The following is a 20,527-nucleotide window of genomic DNA, read 5'->3' on the forward strand; positions in this document are numbered from 1 at the left end:
GCCGCGCATTCCAATAACCACGAATGTGTTGGCATTTTCGGACGAGCGCAAGTAGTGGCAGCCGGAGCTATACACGTTAGCACAAGTGGCACTTGGTGTGCCAGCCAAACAAGTCTGCGTGGAGAGGGCATTTGCGGCTTTGAAGTTTCTTTTGTCAGAGCAGCAGTCTCGCTTATCGGGAAATACACTCGATGACCTGCTGCTTCTGAAATCATGTGCACCCCCTTCACGAAAATTCGGCATTCAAACTTCAGGAAAAATAAATACCCAATTTTTTGTTGTCGCCTTGCTCAGAATTTTTTGCGGCTTCTTTCATAATCACATCGCGACGTAAAACTCGACACTTATTAATGCCATTTTGTTTGTTAGTTTATTCTTTATTCTTGAGATAGTTCTTTTAATATTAGGTATTTTGTAAGTTTTTATTATTGAGAAACCGTTGCGAACCGTTATGGACGGTTTTTCTTAAACGAAACTTTTGTCTGTGGAACGAAACAAAAACCGGAACGAAAAACCGTTCGTTCCGACAACCTGGCTGTGCCATCCGCTATTGGGTAAAAAATTAAATCTCCTAGCTCTCCTGGCCATTTCTATTCTTCTCTCCAGTGGTTGGTTCGCACAGCCTCGGGAAATCCCCCAAAAAACCTGCTGAGCTATCGTTGTAACACCTTCAATTAGGTAGGAAGATAAAATTTTCTTCTCCCCTGTCCTTGAAACGTGTTCTATCCTACTTTGCAGCGGGTGGCGCGCAAGCTCCGTAAAGTGCCATACATGACTTGCTGAGCTATCGCTGCAATCACCTGGCTCAGTGAAGAATAAAAGCTCTCCCTTTGTTCGCAACTTCTTCCATGCTACTTTCCGGCGAGCGGTGCACGCAAGCTCTGGAAAGCACCCCAGGTGACTTGCTGAGTTATCACTGTGAACTCCCGGCATTGGGTAAAGAATGAAATCCCCCCTCTCCTTTCTACTTTTTCCATCTCTTTCTACAGCGGGTGGCACGCGCAGACTTCAGAGAGTGCCCCACGTGACTTCCTGAGCTATCGCTGCGATCAACTCAACTCGGTCGAGAATAAAGTTTCCCCCTCCTCGCAACTTTTTGCATCCAACTTTGCGGCGTGCGCCGAGCGCAGATTTGTGAAACATGACTTCCTGAGCTATCGCTGCGATCACCTCAACTCGGTCGAGATAACATTTCCCCCTCCTCGCAACTTCTCACGCACATTCCACTTTGCGGGGGGCGGCATGCGCAGACTTCGGAGAGTGCCCCACATGACTTCCCGAGCTATCGCTGCGATCACCTCAACTCAGTAGAGAATAGTTTCCCCCTCCTCGCAACTTTTTACATCACACTTTGCGGCGCGCGCCGAGCGCAGATTTGGGAAAGCGCCCCACATGACTTCCTGAGCTATCGCTGCAATCACCTCAACTCGGTCGAGAATAGCATTTCCCCCTCCTCGCAACTTCTCACGCACATTCCACTTTGCGGAGGGCGGCGAGCGCAGACTTCGGAGAGTGCCTCACATGCATGACTTCCTGAGCTATTGCTGCAATCTGCCGTGTACACAGACGAATTGTGCGACGAGGCTCAAATACTGTGCAGCTGCAGAAGTTAGAGAAAAAAAATTTTTAGAAAAAGTAGACGGTTATCTTCCTTCAGTGTCCAACTGTGAGGGGGTACCATAAAGTAGCTTCAATTAGCGAGTTGTATAGTGAATATGAAATGTAGAAAAGCTATTTACAAAATGACCCACCAATTCGCACTATATTTGCTGCAGCAGAAGAAAGCTCTCATCTTGGACGTAAGGTATGTATACGAAAGAATTGAGCAGCGACAAGGTCAAGAGCCTCACTGGAGATGAGGGCGGTCATGCGATGCAAGGTCGGACGAGGCGGCGTAGCCAAAAACTGCAGCAACTTAGCCCAAATGTAGCCAAAGGCAAAAAATAGCAAAAATGTTTGTAGCCAAAATAGCCTTTCACATTTGCCGTTTTATGTACAGTTACCTTTAACTTTTGACTACGATATCATTTTGTACAATCAGTCGTTAGTGTACCTTTTTACAGCGTTGAGAAACCACGATGCGATTTCGAGAGACGCTTTAGAAGAGGATCCCAGAAATATTGACGAACTCCGGTTCTGCACCTATATCTGAGTACACGGGCTTCGTCGTTGGCATTCGAGAGCGTGAAAGTATCAATATTCAGGTACTTCCTGAGCAAATAAACGCGCTTCAACTTTGTGTGCCATTGGGGAAGCTTTTGACTATAAAAAGGATAATGAAAAAATTAACAGACACCACAAATGTGCAAGCCGCGTCTCACCAGTCCGTTACTATTGGAAAGCTGCCTTCCGAAGGGAGGTGTTCTATAAGGCCACCTATCCCCAACCTAGCATTTATATACACATGCAAAACATGGCCAAGAATTCTTTTTGACAAATTTTGTGATCACATACACTAGTTTTGCCTCCATCCTATATTATTAGGCTGGTTCGTCGAATTCAGTTTAGCACAAGCAAATAAAAAATATGGCCACTTATCGACAGGAGCGTAGATAGAAATTGTGTTGTTATTTTTCGAGGGGGGGGGGGGGGGGGCACTTTTTTGAAATGGTAACTTTTCGCTCTGTATGCCCTGGCAAAAAAAACTTTTGGGGGGGGGGGTGGCACGGGTCTTGTACGTCACCCCCTGGCTACGACACTCTTTATCGATGTCTAATATAGGTCAAAGTTTTAAAAAATGTTTCTACTTTCAATGAATGCGTTAATATTGTTGCGACTGTGAAGGATAAAATAGTGGATAGAGCAGATAACATTAATAGCCGTGATTTCACGTCCCAAAGCCACAACATGACCATGAGAGACGTCGTGCATACGAAGATGACGACCGCCTGGGGTTCTTCACGGAACCCTCTGAAGCATTTCGCCTCTACGGGAAGGCGGACGCTGTGGCCGGAATTCAATCCCCTGACCTTCATGCCAGCAGTCGAGCCCCGCAACAATAAGTTCATCACAGTGAATAACACTCGAGATTAAAAAAAAAATTGCCGCGAGTAATGCAGACGTCATGCATAGCACGAGCAGTGAGCACAGGCGCCGAAATCTGATATTGGGTGAAACGCATGACTCATTATTTATGACCGCATCCAGGTGAATGACTCATCACTCTTTGCAAGGTACGCGCTCGAAGTTGTGTAGGTTCCACAGCATACAGGCATCGCGCCTGCAATCTCATTAAAAAGATGATTCACCGCTACGCAATCGATGATGTTGCACAAAGTTTGAATAAACGAAATCCCTCGATCTTGTACACACATTCAACTCCTTCGCTGAAATCGAGTGGTTCACATGCCAGTACAGCCCAAGCACGGCTTCAAGAGATGCACAAAGGTGTTCTGCACCCGCACACGGTTTTCTGCTCTCTTAGGGAACGAAGCGTGTGGAATTCTGGTGAATTGTGAAGTTTTCGGTCTCTTCAAGGCCAAATGTGAATGCACCTTTAGAAATTTGTGTCTGGTGGATTAGAGTCACCTCTGGAGCTTTCATTACGACGGTGCAACTTACAGCTAAAAAAAAGCCAAATCTCCGATTTTTAATAGCCCAAATATAGCCAGATAGCCAACTCGTCCAAGACAATGCCAAGATTTTTTGTGTGTAGCCAAATCTGGCTAACATAGCCAAATCTGGCATCACTGGTCCGCGCCGCAACATGAGCGTCTTATCGCTGAATTATGTCAGTCGGTGCTATCTCTCTAGCACAAGCACAAATGCAGGATCGCAGCAGGTCAATCGCGCCCGGTGTCGCACTCCCGCAACGACGACCCTCGACAGGTCGAATGCGCATCATCATCAGTGCTTGTCGTCATGCGACCCACTCAGGCACGCAGGGACCACCAACAGCGCTCGAGACTGCAAGGCGTGCAAGCACCTGTCAAAACAGTTGCCGCATGAGCCACTGCATTGTTCTAGCCACGCACAAGATCACGACGCCCAAAACGACAGCCCGATCCCTGTGCTAATCATTATACACATTATGCATAAGTTTGTTCCACAGAAAACAACTACTCAATTGTGTCAAGTGCGCTGCAGTCAACAACATTTGATAGATGGCACAGAACACCATTCTTGCTAGCACTTCTGTACTTGAAAACGGCACTCGCCACTTTGCTGCCAATGACGCCAAATATTTCACGCTGATAAAGCAAGCGCCGCTCGTGATCACCCGACCAACGCCTCCTTTATTTGTTAATCCCCACGTCTGTCAGATTTGTTCCTTCGGGCTCCTTCTTTGTGGCTCGAAGCAATGCCGCCGCTGCTTCACAGTGCTCTCAAAGTCGGCGCATGTCGTTACATTGCGGGTTGCCCGCGTAGCACCACGAACGACGACACGCTATGTCAAAACATCGTATCTTTTGCAGAGCCGCCACGACAGCCAACATTATGAACACGAGGAATGCAAGACGCCGCCCCACGGATCTGTATGCAACTGAACAAAAAATTACTTGATATTATTTTCGTCTCTCCCCTATGACCGCAAAGCACTCACGAAGGCTAGGCGTTCAGCAAGAACAGAAAAAGGGCTTGAGGAGAAGGTGGCGAACGGCTGGATAGGGCGCAATCTGGCTGGCATTGATAAAATAGAAGAGGCGCTGACCCGACGCGCGAGGATAATGGAAAAGGCGCGATTGATAAACGACAATTACTGTGGGACAAAAAGACACCCCTTACTTGCTTTAAATGTGTGGACTACACGAGCATTATTTTTTATGAGAAGACCAAGGCAATGGTTGTCATATGCCAAATCGGAGTGATGGCTGAAACCTAGCGAGAGCGAAAAGCGCAATACAGTAACACAATTAAAGGAAGCCACAAGAGCGCACAGTGAAGCAAGAACGGTCGGTGTGGATATCGGCCCACGTGCTTGAAAAAACGAAGCCTGCAATAAGCGGCCGTGAACGAATCGGAGATGCTGCAGTCAGGCTTATCGCACTTATTGCACCAGGCGTGCGTGCATTGCATGTAGTTTGCTGAAACGGGTGAACATGAAAGGCGCATGCAATCAGCATGCAAGTAATCAAAGGACACGCGCACCTCTTTTACATTCAAGGTACATCAGTCTCGCGTCACTCGCGTCACGGGTTTTTTTGACGGCTAGTCGGCCGATGAAGCTGCCCGCACGCTCACTCCCTGGGCACTATCTTCGTTCCCTTAAGATTCGGACCTCGAACCTAATCCCGCCTATACAGTTAAGGAGGTCACTCAGTTTCGTCAATTCGGCCATCAGATCAATACCAAACCCTGCAGGGCCTCACAAAGGCGGAGGAGCGCACCCTCCTTCGCCTTAGCACCAAAACTCTATTGTGCCTGGCAGTCCAGAAACACTTCAACCCCGCTTGCACGGGAGAGTGTCTGATCTGATAGCTGAATTCCTATGACATTTTCCACGTGGTGTGGGCATGTCAAAAAAACTCCCAACTTCACCCCTCTACCCAACACCTCCCGGGAGGACTGGGCGGCAGCCCTGCTCGGCTGCTCTGACCTGACGGCCCAACGGGCCTTGCTTGAGCGTGCCCAGACAGCGGCCAATGGGCTCCCGTAAAAGGGTGTCCACCCAGTGTTAGTACGGGGCGGGCCTTTAAAAGGGCCCTGCAACACTTTTTGAGCATGGTCAAAAAACGCTGCCGATCGGTAATAGAGGCTTCCGAGAATACGAGAGCTAAATGTTATAGCGCATTGATTGATTGATTGATTTGTGGGGTTTAACGTCCCAAAACCACCATATGATTATGAGAGACGCCGTAGTGGAGGGCTCTGGAAATTTCGACCACCTGGGGTTCTTTAACGTGCACCCAAATCCGAGTACACGGGCCTACAACATTTCCGCCTCCATCGGAAATGCAGCCGCCACAGCCGGGATTTGATCCCGCGACCTGCGGGTTACCAGCCGAGTACCTTAGCCACTAGACCACCGTGGCGGGGAATGTTATAGCGCAGCACGCTACCAAGAATTCACAATAAATTATTAAATTCAGCTAAAGATTGCTTTCTCCTCTGTAGACAAATGACGGAGGATGCTCAAAATCACTCGTAGAAGGCCATCTGTCAGTCATTGGCTGATTTGAGCATGGCGCGCTCAGTCATTACAGAGATCGCAACGGGAAGACGTGACTTGTTCACACGTGCGCGCGTGATCACACTGGAAAAAGCGCGTATTCGAAGAAAAAAAAAACAAACAAAAAGTGCTCAAGGTCTCGAGGCGCCAGTAACGTATTTTTTTTGCCTCTGCGATTTCTCCCTGCTTAGCTTGCAACGCTTTCGTCGGGAGAAATCTTTCTAATTCCGCTCGCAATGGACGGATTCTTAAAATTTTTGCAGCGTTGAATTCATGAGGCAATGAGCTTTTCTAGAGAATTCATTCAGTGGTTACTTAAAAAGTGTTTCAAGGCCCCTTTAAGGATTATTCCTCACCCTCCCTGTACATAACTTAAAGAATTAAATGTTTTTGCTAAGGTTAAAGCTTAAGGGAGTTGGTTCACATACTTATTAAAAGCTAACGCAAAAACACCAGGAAAGAAAGGATGAGACAGGACAGAGCACTTACAACTAATCTTTATTTACAAATGCGAACACATATATATCATGGCGGGCAAATACCTCGTATCTACCACAATATCACAAATGTCGCACGAACGTCTCCATCACCGTGTCGCCTCTCTGTCTCACCGCGCACGTGTTCTTCTCAAAATAAGCAAGTTTAGCAAGTTGAGCAGGCTTCCCGTCTGATCAGCGCTGGTTTCCCCAATCATGTGCTGGTCTCGGTGGTGGAAAAGTTGCTTAGGACAATTAAACAGGGACGAGAAGCACCGGTGAACTGAATGGCTAGTAGCTCAAAGCACGTGGCTGTGATTCCTTATCTACATTGGATTTCTCACAATTTCCAAAAGATAGGTGATAAGGTAGATGTGAAGGTGGTTTTCTCTGCCCCATATAAGCTTTCAGCGCTCTGCGAACGAGTGAATGTGCAGTCCGCACGAAGTAGCTGCTGCACAATCAAATATAGAAGGCTATTCGTAGCATGCGTGATAGCTGTCGTTTATTTGCTCCCGTTGTCATGTGGCAAGATATATGTTGGGCAAACGGGCCGGTGCCTGAATGAGCGTTTGAGGGAGCATCCTTACAATGTATACTCAGCTGTGCAAGGTCATTTGGGCATTCATTGTAGGGATTGTGGTTGCGGACCGGAATTCGAAAAGTGCACTGTTGTAGCCAAACACCGTCACCAGCTAACACGAGAGATTATGGAGGCCACTGAAATGCAAATGCTGGGTGATCAATGTATCAGCATGTCTTCGCTTGCTCTGAATAAAAAAAGAAATCGAGTTTCTGGCTTTGACACAGCAGATCATGAATTTGTGCTAAGCTGAGGCGTTGTAACCATATAATGAGATGATGATTGTCTTGCTGTGATGCAATAGGTTGCGCGATTGCGCGGTGATGTTTTGTCACGAGTATATATTTCCAGTCTTTTCGCTAATAAAATTTCAGTTTAGGTCAGCGCTCTTTTTGTCCTTGTCTCTTGTTCTGTAGTTACGTCATAACTACTTGTAGCCTTGCGCTATGCAAATATGTTGATTCCCAATCACCAACTAGCCCAAGCATCTGTCTTATCAAGAAGGAGTGTCGGCTGGGGAAGTCGATGAGGCCTGGGCGGATCCCAAAGCACGCTGCGGTCGTCATTGAAGGCCCGTTCGACGGTCGTCATTGAAGGCCCGTTCGGTAAGCTTCGCACTGAAGCGGCCGTGTCTGCCGCGCTTCCCGATCGTTTTCCTTATTTTTTTAATAACTCTGAGCAGCTTCTCAAAGAGCAGGGTAAATCGTTCTTCTCCAACTTAGCGTACACGGCCCTCACGCGGTCGCAAGCGCGGGAGCTTTTGCAGGAACTTGATCTTGTTCAATGTGGTGAAGCACCGCAAAAGCTGCTGATCAGTGTGACCTTGGCGGCGAGTCGACGGAATCTCAGACAGGAAATTCTTCGTGTGAGTCATTTGAGCAGTCACTCAAGCAGCCCGTCGCAGAAGCGACTGGCGCAGTATCTGTCGGCAGAGGAGAGGACATGGCGCCATTGAGTCAGAGCGAGAGGGATGCAACGCTCTCACCTGTAGCGGAAAGTTGGAGTAAGTTGTCGAGGGTTGATCGAGAAAAGCTCATTCAAGAGCAGCGTGAGTACCTCTTGATTTAAGCGCTAATGGAAAGCGTAGACTTTCCATTAGCGCTTAAAAAAAAAAAAGAAAAATAATGTTTGCTTTTTTAAGAAGGCAGGGCTCGTGTACTGGAGCTACACAAATGCACAAGGTCTCAAGTATGAGCAGCTCTTGGTGCCACAAAAGTATCGTCACCAATTATTGGAGCTGGTGCATGAAAACGCGTGGGCAGGGCATCTCGGTGTAAAAAAGACCAAGGCTAGCATTTTCCTAGAGTTTTATTGGCCGAAATGCTGGAAGGATATCGAAGACTTTGTACGCCCATGCGACACTTGTCAAAGAGCGGGGAAATCCACGGACAAGCGGAAGGCACCAATGAAGCTTGTGCCAATTATCACATAACCTTTTCGGCGCCTAGTAATTGATATCATCGGGCCATTGCCAGAGTCAAAGTAAGGTTGTCGGTACATCCTGACAGCCCTCTGTGTAGCCACAAGATTTCCAGAAGTGATACCGCTTAAGGAGCTCAATTCCCCTCACGTCGTGGATGCACTGCTATCTATATTCGCACGTGTCGAATATCCTTCTGAAATTCAATGCGACAACGGTAGTGTCTTCACCAGCTGCCTTACCTCTACCTTTTTGAATAAATGCGGAGTAAAAGTAGTGCACAGCTCGATACATCACCCGCCATTTAATCCGGTAGAGCGTATGCATTCCGTTCTGAAACGGATACTGAGAACTCTTTGCTACGAGCACAAATGCGACTGGGAAGCATGTATTCCTCCCGCTATGTTCGCTTTGAGATCAGCTCATCAGGAGAACACTGGTTTTAGCCCTGCAGAGCTTGTGTATGGCAGGAGTTTGAGAAAACCATTGCGAATGCTGCGGGCGTCCTGGGAGGGATTCCATGAGGACCCTAATGTAGCTGCGTATGTTCTAGACCTCCTTCAGAGGCTTGGAAAAACGAAAGATTTTGTGGAAAGCCACATGAAGGCTGCGCAAGTGATGTTGAAGAAGTACTGCGCCAAATCGGTGAAGAAACACACCTTTGAAGTGGTTAGTCGGGTAGTGCTGCTGCGGCCGTTCAAAAAGAACAAGCTTGAGGTTCATTGGGAAGGGCCCGCCAAAGTGATATCGAAGCTTTCTGACACCAATTATGAATGAAATTAGGAAGGCAGCCGAACAAAATTTACCACAGTAACTTGATGAAACCATACGTTCAACGAGAACCGATCGTAAATTGGCCTTTGAATGCTTCAGAAAAGGAGGGAGCAGAAATGTTGACCTCTAGTGATGTAATCGAAAGGGGATCGGAGGTAATCTTGGAGCAATTAAACCTACAGCCTAGGATAAGTGAAGTCCAGAAGGAGGACCTGAGAAGGATTGTTTCAGAGTTTGAATACGTGTTTTCGGACCGTCCCGGAAACACGACGGTGATTGAACACGATATCGAGCTAACTTGTGAGGAGACAATTCGTAGCAAGCTGTATCGATGTTTCCCTGAGCAAAAGCAGATCATGAAAGAGGAGATTCATCATAAAATGCAGGAATTCGGAGATATTTTGTGCCAGGAAGACAGTTCTGGTAACGACAGGCCAGTTTTGTATTTAAGTCGAAAACTGAGCAGCAGGGAAGAGGCATACAATACCTCTGAAAAGGAGTGCGATTGCCTCGTGTGGGCCGTTCAAAAGCTAGCCTGTTATGTCTCCGATGCGAGGTTTGTGGTCGAAACGGACCACTGTCCTCTAACCTGGTTAAATAACTTGTCGCCTAAAAGTGGTCGGCTACTGAGGTGGAGCATGATACTTCAACAGCACAACTTAGACATTCGCTACAAGAAAGGAACGCTAAACGCTAATGCAGACGCACTGAGCCGTGCGTTTTAGTTAGTACCTTCTCTACCTTTCGGTATTTCGCTGGCGAGTCGGGGCAAAATTTTGTCCTCATCACGGCCTTAGCTGAGCACTCTCGTCCAGAGTGATCTCAAGGGGCCAACCTTATGTTGCATTCTACTTCATTACGTTGTTCTACGTGAAAAAGTTTGAGTTCTCATTTTAAGAGTCTTGTGTCCCACATGTGCCTCTTGATGTAGAGTGAACGAAATTCCGATAGACACATAGCTAGGCATATGCTGTGCTATAATTGTTCTGTCTGGTAACCGAGGGCACTTGCTTGTGTCGCCTGTTGTCTGTTGTCGAACCGTTCTTGACAAGTTGCAGAACCATCGACAAGTGCTGAGACCAAAAATTGCCAGAAAAGATTAGCGAAGCTGGCCGACAAGTTGTGGCGACAAGCCAGTGGAGCTGGGATCCATCCTCAAAAATAGGCTGTGTTCACGGGACTGAGCCTAGAGCTACATTCTCCCCATGGCCCTGGAGGCAAACCTGGAAGGACCTGGCGAACGAGCGCGCCCGACATCCGAGCCACGTCGAAGCAGCTCATCTTTCCGGCGCATTGTCTGGTGGCGGGGGTGCTGTTACGCCTGGGAGTCCACACCGAACGTCAATTCCTCTGCAAAGGCAATCTGTGTCAAGGCCAGCGATCGAGCCCGCCTGACGCGATCAACTCAACGACGTCATCAAGCGGCGGCGCCGGTCTGTCTTACGCAACGCACAGCGAGCTCCCTCAGTCCACGAGCCCGATGAAGCAATCGGCACCTTCCAGTCTGGCGAGTCTTACGCAATGCATGGCAACTCCACTCGTCCTTGGGTGCAACCCGCGCAGCGGCTCCGGATTTGATGATCATGACACAGCCCAGCGGCGGGTCCCCATTGGAGGATTCTGACATCACGGCCAGCGGCGCTTCTGGTTGGACGTTGGTGGCGTAAAAGATCCACCCGGTGCCTATAAAAAGGCCAAGCGGCGCGTCGCCAGCAGTTGACCTATGTGTCAGAGATAAGCCGACGTACGCGTCAGAGAAGACATTTCGGCTCTTCGAGTCCCTAAGCTGTCGGCCCCAGTGCCAAATGTGTAACGCCTCTATTTCTATGCTGTATATAAGCCTTGCCTTAACTTACCGTCGCCTTGTCTACTCGTCTATCAGCTTTGCGTAGAAGCAGTGGCGAGCTGAGTAACACACGTTACTGTACGGCTGGTGACCTTGGCGGCGGAGTTCGGAGCAGTGGCGGCTCGGGATTGTGTTGGCGTCGTGCTTTCGTAACAATTTGAACCTTGATTCTCTCCTCCAAACAGACATAATCTACCTATATTTTTCGGAAGCCTTCGACCGCGTACCTCACCAATGATTATTGGTCAATGATTAATGGATGCAGCTTAAGCTTTCATTCACTAATCCCGTCATGGATCCGTTGTTTTTTAATTCGCAGATCACAGTTCACAGTGACCGGGCCCCATCAGTCTACAGTCAGCGAAGTATTATCAGGAGTACCGCAAGGTTCAGTACTCGGACCCCTTTTGTTTTTATTTCCATCAATTATCTGCCCACCGGTATTACATCACCCATCTAGCTCTTTGCTGATGATTGCGTCCTATACCACCGCGTTACCTCACAATTGAAAAATGGTGCACTCAGTGGCTCAGGCAACTAAACGTGAAAAAATGTGAATTCACGAACGTGTCGCGGAAACACTCTCTCATACCCTACTGCTACTTTTTGCGTTCTTTTCCTATTGAGCTGGTTGATTCATACAGGTACCTCGGGGTTACCATCGCAAGCAGGCTCACATGGTCCGAACATATTCATAATCTGGTAGCCGACACTAACAAATCCCTGGGTTTCATTAGATGGTCACTATCATCACCACCTTCGATCCGAAAACTGGCATACGATACATTTACCCACACTAAACTACAATTCGCATCGGCAATATGGAACCACACCAAGCGTACCTTGTTGACCTACTTGAAGCTGTCCCAAAACCGCGCAGCTTATTTTATTACATTCCAGTACGACCGTCGGCTAAGTGTCATAAATATCAAATCAGCCCTGGACATTAAATCGTTAGCACTTCACAGAAAAATCTCTCGCTTATGCCTCTTTCATAAGCCCTATTACAACTTTCCACACTTACGTGACAAGTTTTTTCTCCCGCCAAACCGCATTTCATGCCGCCTGTCCAACTACCTCAGTCTTCAAAGAATTCACGGCTCTACCAATTTGTTCAACAACTCCTTCTTGCCAATAGCCATTGCAGAATGAAATAATTTACCTGACCGTGCTTTGATTGTACGTGACCCCATCAAATTTCGAAACGTACTAACAAATTTATTTAGTGCTGATGCGTAACGAATTGAGATTTTTGTGTATTTGTGTTTTCTTCTTGAGCGCATTATCCTTCACATGCATTTTGAATATTTCCTAGTGAATTTTATTTATTTTTTGCTTTATTAATGACTGTTTGAAAGTTCCTTTTCTCTTGTGTGTGATGATGATGAAAAACTAGCAGTGGTACAGCAGGATCGAATTTGACCACATATCAGAGCTGGGAATTATCCAACTGTCTGCCAGTACCTGTGCTCTTTACTGGATGCGACCGGACGTTGGCGCACGCTACCCGAGAACTTCGCCAGCTGGCGTACATCTCCGATTTCACGACAGGCATCCGCCACGTGAAAGGGAGCGTCGTTGCCGGCGGCCTGTCTCGGATAAATGCCATCAACGATCCAGGAGGAGTTAACGCAGCAGCCCAAAAAGAAGACGAAGAGCTAAAAAGCCTGCTAGCAAGACAACCGGAAGGATACGCTGCTAGTGGCACTGCTAGATATATCCAAGTCTTTATCCCCCTTCTTCTCTTTTACTAATTTGTTTTATATATTCTGGTTTATCGAATTATTTTGCACTGTTTCACGTTTTTTCAAAGGCACTTTATTATTGTTCTTATCTAATTTCTCTCTTTTTTTAAGCAAGCGTTCTATAAAAAATTTCCATTATAAGGTACAGTGTGGCCAATCCCCCTTCTGGGTATGAACCAAGATCTAGGCGACAAGACAAGAAAACGGCCTTTAAGCTAAGGTGGATGCAGAATCTGGGATTAGGTGACCAGATTTGCTGCGACACTTCCACAGGCAAGTCACGACCATTCGTTCCTGCCAATTTGCGTAGCCGCATTTTTCACAAGTTATCGCACCATTGAATAAAAGGTACGCAAAAGTTTCTCACAGCAAGGTTTATCTGGCCAGGTATCAATCAAGACGTACGGTGCTGAGAAAAACCATGCAAACCGTGCCAACAGACCTAAGTTCATCGACATACTGTGCCCCATTGGCCGAGTTTGCGCCTCCATACAAGCGCTTGGGCCACCTCGACATTGTCGGACCTCTGCCGCCATACCAGGAGCATGCACTGACCGTGCACAAATACATTTACGTGCTGGTCAGAGGCATATAATGGATAGCACTGCTGACACGGCAGCCAGCACCTTCCTGCACCACTGTGTTACTCGTTTCGGTGCACCATCCATAACGGAAGCAGCTCAAATCATCACTATTTGCCAGCACAACACATTTTATTGGTGCTTCTCGCAGTCGAACAACCACCCTGTCAGCAACAGCGTGGTGAAGCGTTTGCAGCGCTCGCCGCAGCCGAAAGGCCCAACTAGATGGAGGCACTGCCACTCATTCTCTTACGAATCCGGACGGCTGTCAAGGCAGACATCAGCTTCAGCTCGGCCGAACTAATCTATACGGAACGACAATTCACCTTCCAAGAGAATTTGTCGCGTTGTACAGCCACCGCGTCCTACGGCTTCGAGACATGACAACTACGCCGCTGCGAAAGGCGGCTCCACGCGCGGTTCATCGGCCACTCCAAGCACCCCGACCATTCAGAGTGATACATCAATGTCATTTTTCCTGTGGGGCCCAAGCGACGAGGAGTAGCGTGCAACAGATCCTGATGACTTGGCTGCGAGGTACTAGGCTAAGCGACTTCTGGTGATGAACCCCTATAATTCAAGAGATGCTCAGGCGGAACAAATGCCGGTCATTTAGGCCAGGCTAACCCCACCTGTTTTAACACCACCACCTGCTACGTCGAGGTGAAAAGCAAGCAGTTCAAAATATCGACTTGCATGGTCGTCACGAACTCGTCTCACTAGAACGAATGAAATCAGCGCAAATTGAAAAGAGATGCAGATAGTGTTTCACATGTGCGTTTATCTGTGACTCCACCCTCCAAGGCAGTGCTCCTTGAAACACGCCAAGTCACAAGGACACGCAGTGGACGGATCATCAAGGCACCCCGTCGTATGTATTTGTGAACAATGTGAATGGTGCTATGAACGTTCGCTAACTCACTAGGAGGGAAAGTGGTGGAAGTGGTAGCGGTTATTGAAGAAAGGAAGAAAGGCACCTAATTTCTGTCTGCCATAAATGGCGACACGGCGCAGTACCTGGGATGTGGATGGTGGTGGTAGTGGTTAGAAGAGGGAGAAGGCGCCTAATTTCTGCAGCCGGTTGGGAGCAGGGCGCAGCAACTCTGGGAAGAGATGTGGCGGCCCCACAGTTGCACAGCAGCAGCTACACACCCTCTCCCTTCAGTGAAATGTTGTCGCCTTGCGCGTGAAAAAGGGAAGTGGTGCGGGGGTGCGCGACCGAGCCATAGTGGCCGCACAGTCGTTGAAATAAAGTTAATTGTTTGTCCTTCAGGGACTCGCTCCTCTGTGCCGATTTTCAGCCGCGCTCGCGTCCCGCACAACAGTAGCAATGTATGTAACTTTTTTCCGCTCATTTTTGTGCGCAAGTACTAAGAAATACCTTATAACAGAGTCATTACTTTCGGTATCTTGACATCCTGAAGTAAAGGTGCTGGTGGGAGGGAAACCGTATGGTTTGTTACAAATAGCACGAAGAGCCTTTTTTTTTATTTTTTGCTGAACATACAGCCTCTTCATTTTAGTTTAGGAAGTTTTTTCCCGGACTAGGCAACAGTAACTTAAATGGATAAAAAAAGAAGTGAATTGTGTATTAGGCGTCTCAACCAACTAGGAACGTAGTAGTGTGAATGAAGGATTCCTGCTATTCGAGAAAGTATACTTTTGCCGACTTTCATTTCGAAAGTAGGCAAAGAGCTAAATATCGATATCTCTATCACCAAGGTTTTTATGTTGGCTTGTTGGTTTGCCATCAAAGTGGGTATAATGTTGTGCATGACGGACAAAAGGAGAGGCGACACAAAGTGCATAATTTCGAAATTATTCAGGAGCAAAGTGTGGGCCTGTTGGTTTGCCATCAAAGTGGGTATAACGTTGCGCATGACGGACAAAAGGAGAGGCGACACAAAGTGCACAATTTCGAAAAAAATTATTCAGGAGCAAAGTGATCTTTTCTGCACTTAGTGTCATAAGGAGCACCATCAAACACGTGCACAACCACTCGAGAATCCCACCATAAAAAAGTTGCGCAGTTGGCCTTTGTCGCCTATTAAATATTCGTCCTGTCGAATTATTGGAAACTTGAAATATTGTAGCTATTTAGGAGTCAAATCTAATTGTTTGATTAGATATTATTCGATTCGAAACTCAAATAGTCACACACGTGCAAGCACATGGCTTGCACGTGACGTCACAATTGCTGCGGTCCTATGGATGCTTTTTTACGGAGAGAAGGATTTTCTCCTGTCTAGGCTGTTGCGCGAGTGTACAAAAGCCGACGTCATAGCCCCGGCAGTGCATATTTTTTTTAGGGGGGGGGGGGGGGGGGCACGCGCATTAACATTAGCCCAGAGAGGACTATGGCGGCGCCCAGGGAGCTCAGAGCGAAAATGTCTATAACGGTGGCCATATTGATGAACAGCGGCATAGACGAGCCGAACGCACCAGCCGTACGACTACAGTGTTCAGTACGACGGAGCCACATTGGCACGGTTACTTTTCTTTTTTGTGAGCACATCATGCAATTGTCACAAGGCAGCCGTTAAATGCGGCATGCTATTCAGAAGGCGGTTGTGCGACGGAGTGGGTCCTCTGCTGACCTGGAGCTTGCGGGTTCAATTTCGGCCACGGCAATCACATTTCGATGGACCGTGTAGTGTGCAAACCACGGTAAAGAACACTAGATGGGCGAAATTTTTGAAGCCTGCCACTACGCAGCGCTTCTCAATCATATCGTGATGTTGTGATGTAAAGACGTCATCACTACACGCCCTATGTAACTCTGTACAATAAGGTAGAGAGCTGGGCTAGTTGGTGACTGATCGTTATACCGTACGGCTAAGTAGCGCACTTTTTGTCGGGACACGACACTCGTAACTACATTTATTTTCCAAAAAATACTTCATATATATGTACACAAGCCCCCATCCCCCCCACCTTGAGCAACACAGAAATGAAATAACTGTCAGTTATATCTTATCCAATATTAAACTTTGCACCCCTAATAATAAAATAATCGTGCCAAGAATAGAAATTAGCTGAACAGTCCATGCATTCTTATTGAGGAAATAAATTTTTGGGCGTACTCAATCGATAAAAAATGCAGCCTACACATTTCAAAAAAACAACAACTTAAACCTAAAAAAAAAGAAAAAAAGTGCCGCCATATCCACGAAGTGAATGATGATGAGTGGGCGAAGCTCCGGAGGTAAACCTGGTAAACCATGAATCCTCTGTACATTTTGCCCACTCGATTTTATTACATCGCTCCCCCTAGCGTACGTTGCCGCACTAAATCGAACGATTGCCTTCAACCAATGACACGCGCCATATGTGACATCATTCCTATTTTATAAGATCTCGCGTCTTTCATGAACTACAAGTACCGCTTTCTAGTTTATAACATCTTGCATCTTTTCATCATCAGCTACAAGTACCACCATCTAGTAAACACTACAAGAACTAAACAAGAGGTGGCTACATACAGGAGACGGTACCGCCATCTAGTGAACACTGCAAGAACTAAACTAGAGGTGGCTACATACAGGGGACGGTACCGCCATCTAGTGAACACTGCAAGAACTAAACTAGAGGTGGCTACATACAGGGGACGCACAGCCCACGCCCTAAGGAGCTTCGCCCCTAAAACACCAGGCCTGCGCAGAATGCACAGCACTGCCACAGCGAAAGCTGGAAGAGCGGCCTTTCAGAGCCTTTTTACACTTTTCGGGTAGCTGCTGCAAGCACATCTGCAGAGTACCCTCTACGCCATAAATCGTTGGGTAGTATAGGCAGGCGTTCATTATGCCACACTTTATTAACCTTCGCAGAAGCGTGGTACCCGCTGCGCACTTGCAAGAGACGTTGTGCAATCTTTTTGTGCTCGTAACATTGTGCCGATTTTAAAATGACGTAACCTTTCTCATTCGTGCTTGGCATAGCAGTAATTTTAGACACACGAAAGGTATTTGATGCTATTAGTCCTTCCATTTTACTGGAAAAAAATGCATTCCTATGAGATAAAAGGTAACTCACTTAATTTTTTTTTCTATTTATTTATCGGCACGCAAACAAAAGGTAGTCATTGATGACATCAAGTCATCTTACGATTATCTTATCATCCTACGGTTATATTAAATGCGGGGTGCCACAGGATTCAGTTTTGTGCCTTATATTGTTCTCTCTTTATATCAATGATGTCCCGCGATCCCTACAGAGATCCAGGGCATTGATGTACGGACGACACTGGTTTAGTTTTCACAGGACACTCCTTAGCAGATCTACAAAATGACACGATGACCGATTTATCAAGCATTTCGGAATGGTTTGCCAGGAATCGGCTGACTGTTAACTGTACTAAAACAAAGTACATGGTGTTTCACTCTCGTAGGAAACACGTCGACGCTGAATTTTTTAACATAACAATAAACAACGCTCCTATTCAACAAGTTCCTTATTTTAAATATTTAGACGTCACTTTTCAAAAGCATCTACACTGGCATGAGCAAGTACAGAGTGTGTGTGCAAAGGTAGCTTATTGCTGCTATTCTCTAATAAAAGCTCACCAATATTTTCCACAATCTATACTTCGCACAATCTATTTTTCATTGTGTCATTGTTACATAGGTTACTGTCTGGAATCATGGGGTGTGACATACAACAGTTATCTAAAAACTCTTGAACAACTTCAAAAGCTTAGACTGAAAATCATAAGCCAAGGTGAATCAGTATGCAATATTTTTCAATCACAACGCATTCTCTCATGTCATGTCTCGACGATTCTCAGTGTTGTCACACACAACACACTAAACAGTTCTGTTCTATCTCTGTATATGTGGGTCTACAGTTTATACGTCTTACTGCCCTTCCATATGTAAATAACATGTGCACTAACATGCTCTACATCTTTGATCATCTCAAAATGATCTCGTCGGTAAAAGATAAATGCAGCGTTCCAATTGACGTCGCCAAACACTGATCTGGATGAGCGCGAGGAACGAAATGCATGATGCGTCACGCTGTTGACGCAACCGTATTTCGTGGAGATAACCGAGAAACAATCCCTAGCACAATCGCACTGCAAAAACGTGCGTCAGCGACTCAAGCGCGGCCGTACAAGCGATTCGTTCATGGTTGCAAGCGCTTGACTCGAGAATACAAAGTAAATTGGAAAGACCGCACAATCCTTGGCTGAAAGGGTAAATGTGTCACGCAAGCGTGTGAATCCCACGACGCAAAAACAGATGTTTTCGTCGTCTTCCTGGGCAGATATGCATTTTTAAGTGCAGCATCTCCATCACGTCGCACAACCATGGCTTGCTCATTGCGCGCAGTCTGATACGATCTCAGCATTGGCACAACGCCCGCAGCGCGCAGGCCGCGTGAACAGCTGAGCGCGAGCTACTAGAACTCGTTTAAGAAACACATAAAAAAAGGGGCCACGACACTGCATGCAGAGCATTTAACCGTGCGTCAAATGCGTGAAATTGTAAACCTTACCACCACTTTAGGACTCGTCCAGTAGTCGGAGAGCTCGTCATCGATGTCATCGGTGGCCATCATCGCGCGCTGACAGGCGGATCACGAGTTGTGTTGCAGTGCAAGCACCTGCAGCGCCGGAGAGCCGAGCATCATCTGATGATAGCCCAACAACCTGGCTTCGCTCCAGGGGCTTTCATTTCAGCAGCCCCATGACAACCTTTTGCAGCTTATTGCGAAGTGCGCGCTACCAATGTCACTTCGATTGAAGCTGCACAACATGCTCTTCTTTTCGCTCAAGACAGATGGCAGCACTTGTAAAATCAGTTTCTATTTTCCACTCAGTTTTTATCGAGAGGCAACGCTGCAGGCAACGCCTTGCAAGAAACATAAATAGAGAGGTAGAAACAACTTCATTAAAAGACACGACAGGGTCTGGTGGTACCGGTGGTTTGAAGGTTGGTCCTAGTAAAGTGCCTAGAATACACTTACTAGGCACTGTAGTCCTAGGGTGGTCACAGAACACCTACCAGTTGGGGTGGTGGCCTGTAGCTTCCCTCGACCGTTCCGGCCCAGTCAATCGCTTCTGCCTGAATGAGTGGACGATAGAAGTGACTCCCACTCCTCTGAAAACTGGCACTATTGTCTTTGGTGGTGGGTTCCCCTCGCATTCCTAAAGACTGCGATTTTGGGTCGCCTTCAGGCAACTGAATGTGTGTGGTTATAACTTTTATATAGCTGAGGGGGGCTCGGAAAAGAATTTGTTTGGTTCTGGCTCCAGATCGTAGCCTGTCTCTTGTGAGGTCTGTATGCAGGGCTGCGTAAGCTTTGCGGTTCCCTCTGTAATAAGCTGCAATTTCGTTATATGTATTCATCCCTTCCTGTGGAAGTCCGGGGTTGAGGGGACCACAATCCCAGTTGATTAAGCCTCGGGCTACACGGTGATCCGTCTATAGGTCGTTCCTTGCGGTCAAGAGCTAGCATATCGAGACTCAACAAATTGTTGATACGCGTGAGCGACCCCGATGAACTGGTGTCAAAAAGTGTGTCAAAAAGATATGGTCAAAAAGACTCTAAAATGTTCAGGATGCGGAGTAGGTTGGAAAATAAAGGCTAGTGCATGCGGATGTGAATGCAGAGGGAGCCGACGCCAAGTCTAGACAATGTGAGGTCGAGAAAAAAAAAATTGAGGAAATGATATGATTACCTAGTGTGAACTGATGAAGTGTATCGCCGATCTGCAAAATGCGTAAGCGACGGAGCGAGAAACAACGAAGGCTTTGAGAGAAAGGCTTAGGTCAGCAGAGGAGGCACTTGCGAAGGTAGGCGAAATGAACGAGGAGCAGCGGGCGGCGAGAACGGTAGGGCACCGGCGCCCAGAGCGGTAGAAAAGGGGAAACAGAAAAGACAGGTTCAATGGTCACAAGCTACCACGAAGTAGTCGTGCAAGTAGTTTCCCGCCATATATGTGTCGCGGTGAGTTTCCCAGGCATGTTTTTTTTTCTTTTTTTTTGCACG

At 47.1% G+C, this 20,527-nt stretch overlaps 1 protein-coding gene across 1 annotated transcript in view; it reads right to left on the reverse strand.

Moving 5' to 3' along the window:
- The window catches only part of LOC119169179 (lysoplasmalogenase TMEM86A), a 35,640-nt gene extending 16,373 nt beyond the window's left edge, over nt 1-19,267 (reverse strand). The window contains exon 1 of the mRNA XM_037420294.2: nt 19,031-19,267. Within this exon, the coding sequence (XP_037276191.2) occupies nt 19,031-19,093 (63 nt within the window). The 5' untranslated portion in view covers nt 19,094-19,267. The remainder of the gene's footprint in view (nt 1-19,030) is intronic.
- Between the last annotated feature and the right edge of the window lie 1,260 nt (nt 19,268-20,527).

Source organism: Rhipicephalus microplus, chromosome 2 (assembly GCF_043290135.1).
Source record: "Rhipicephalus microplus isolate Deutch F79 chromosome 2, USDA_Rmic, whole genome shotgun sequence".
NCBI lineage: Eukaryota > Metazoa > Arthropoda > Arachnida > Ixodida > Ixodidae > Rhipicephalus > Rhipicephalus microplus.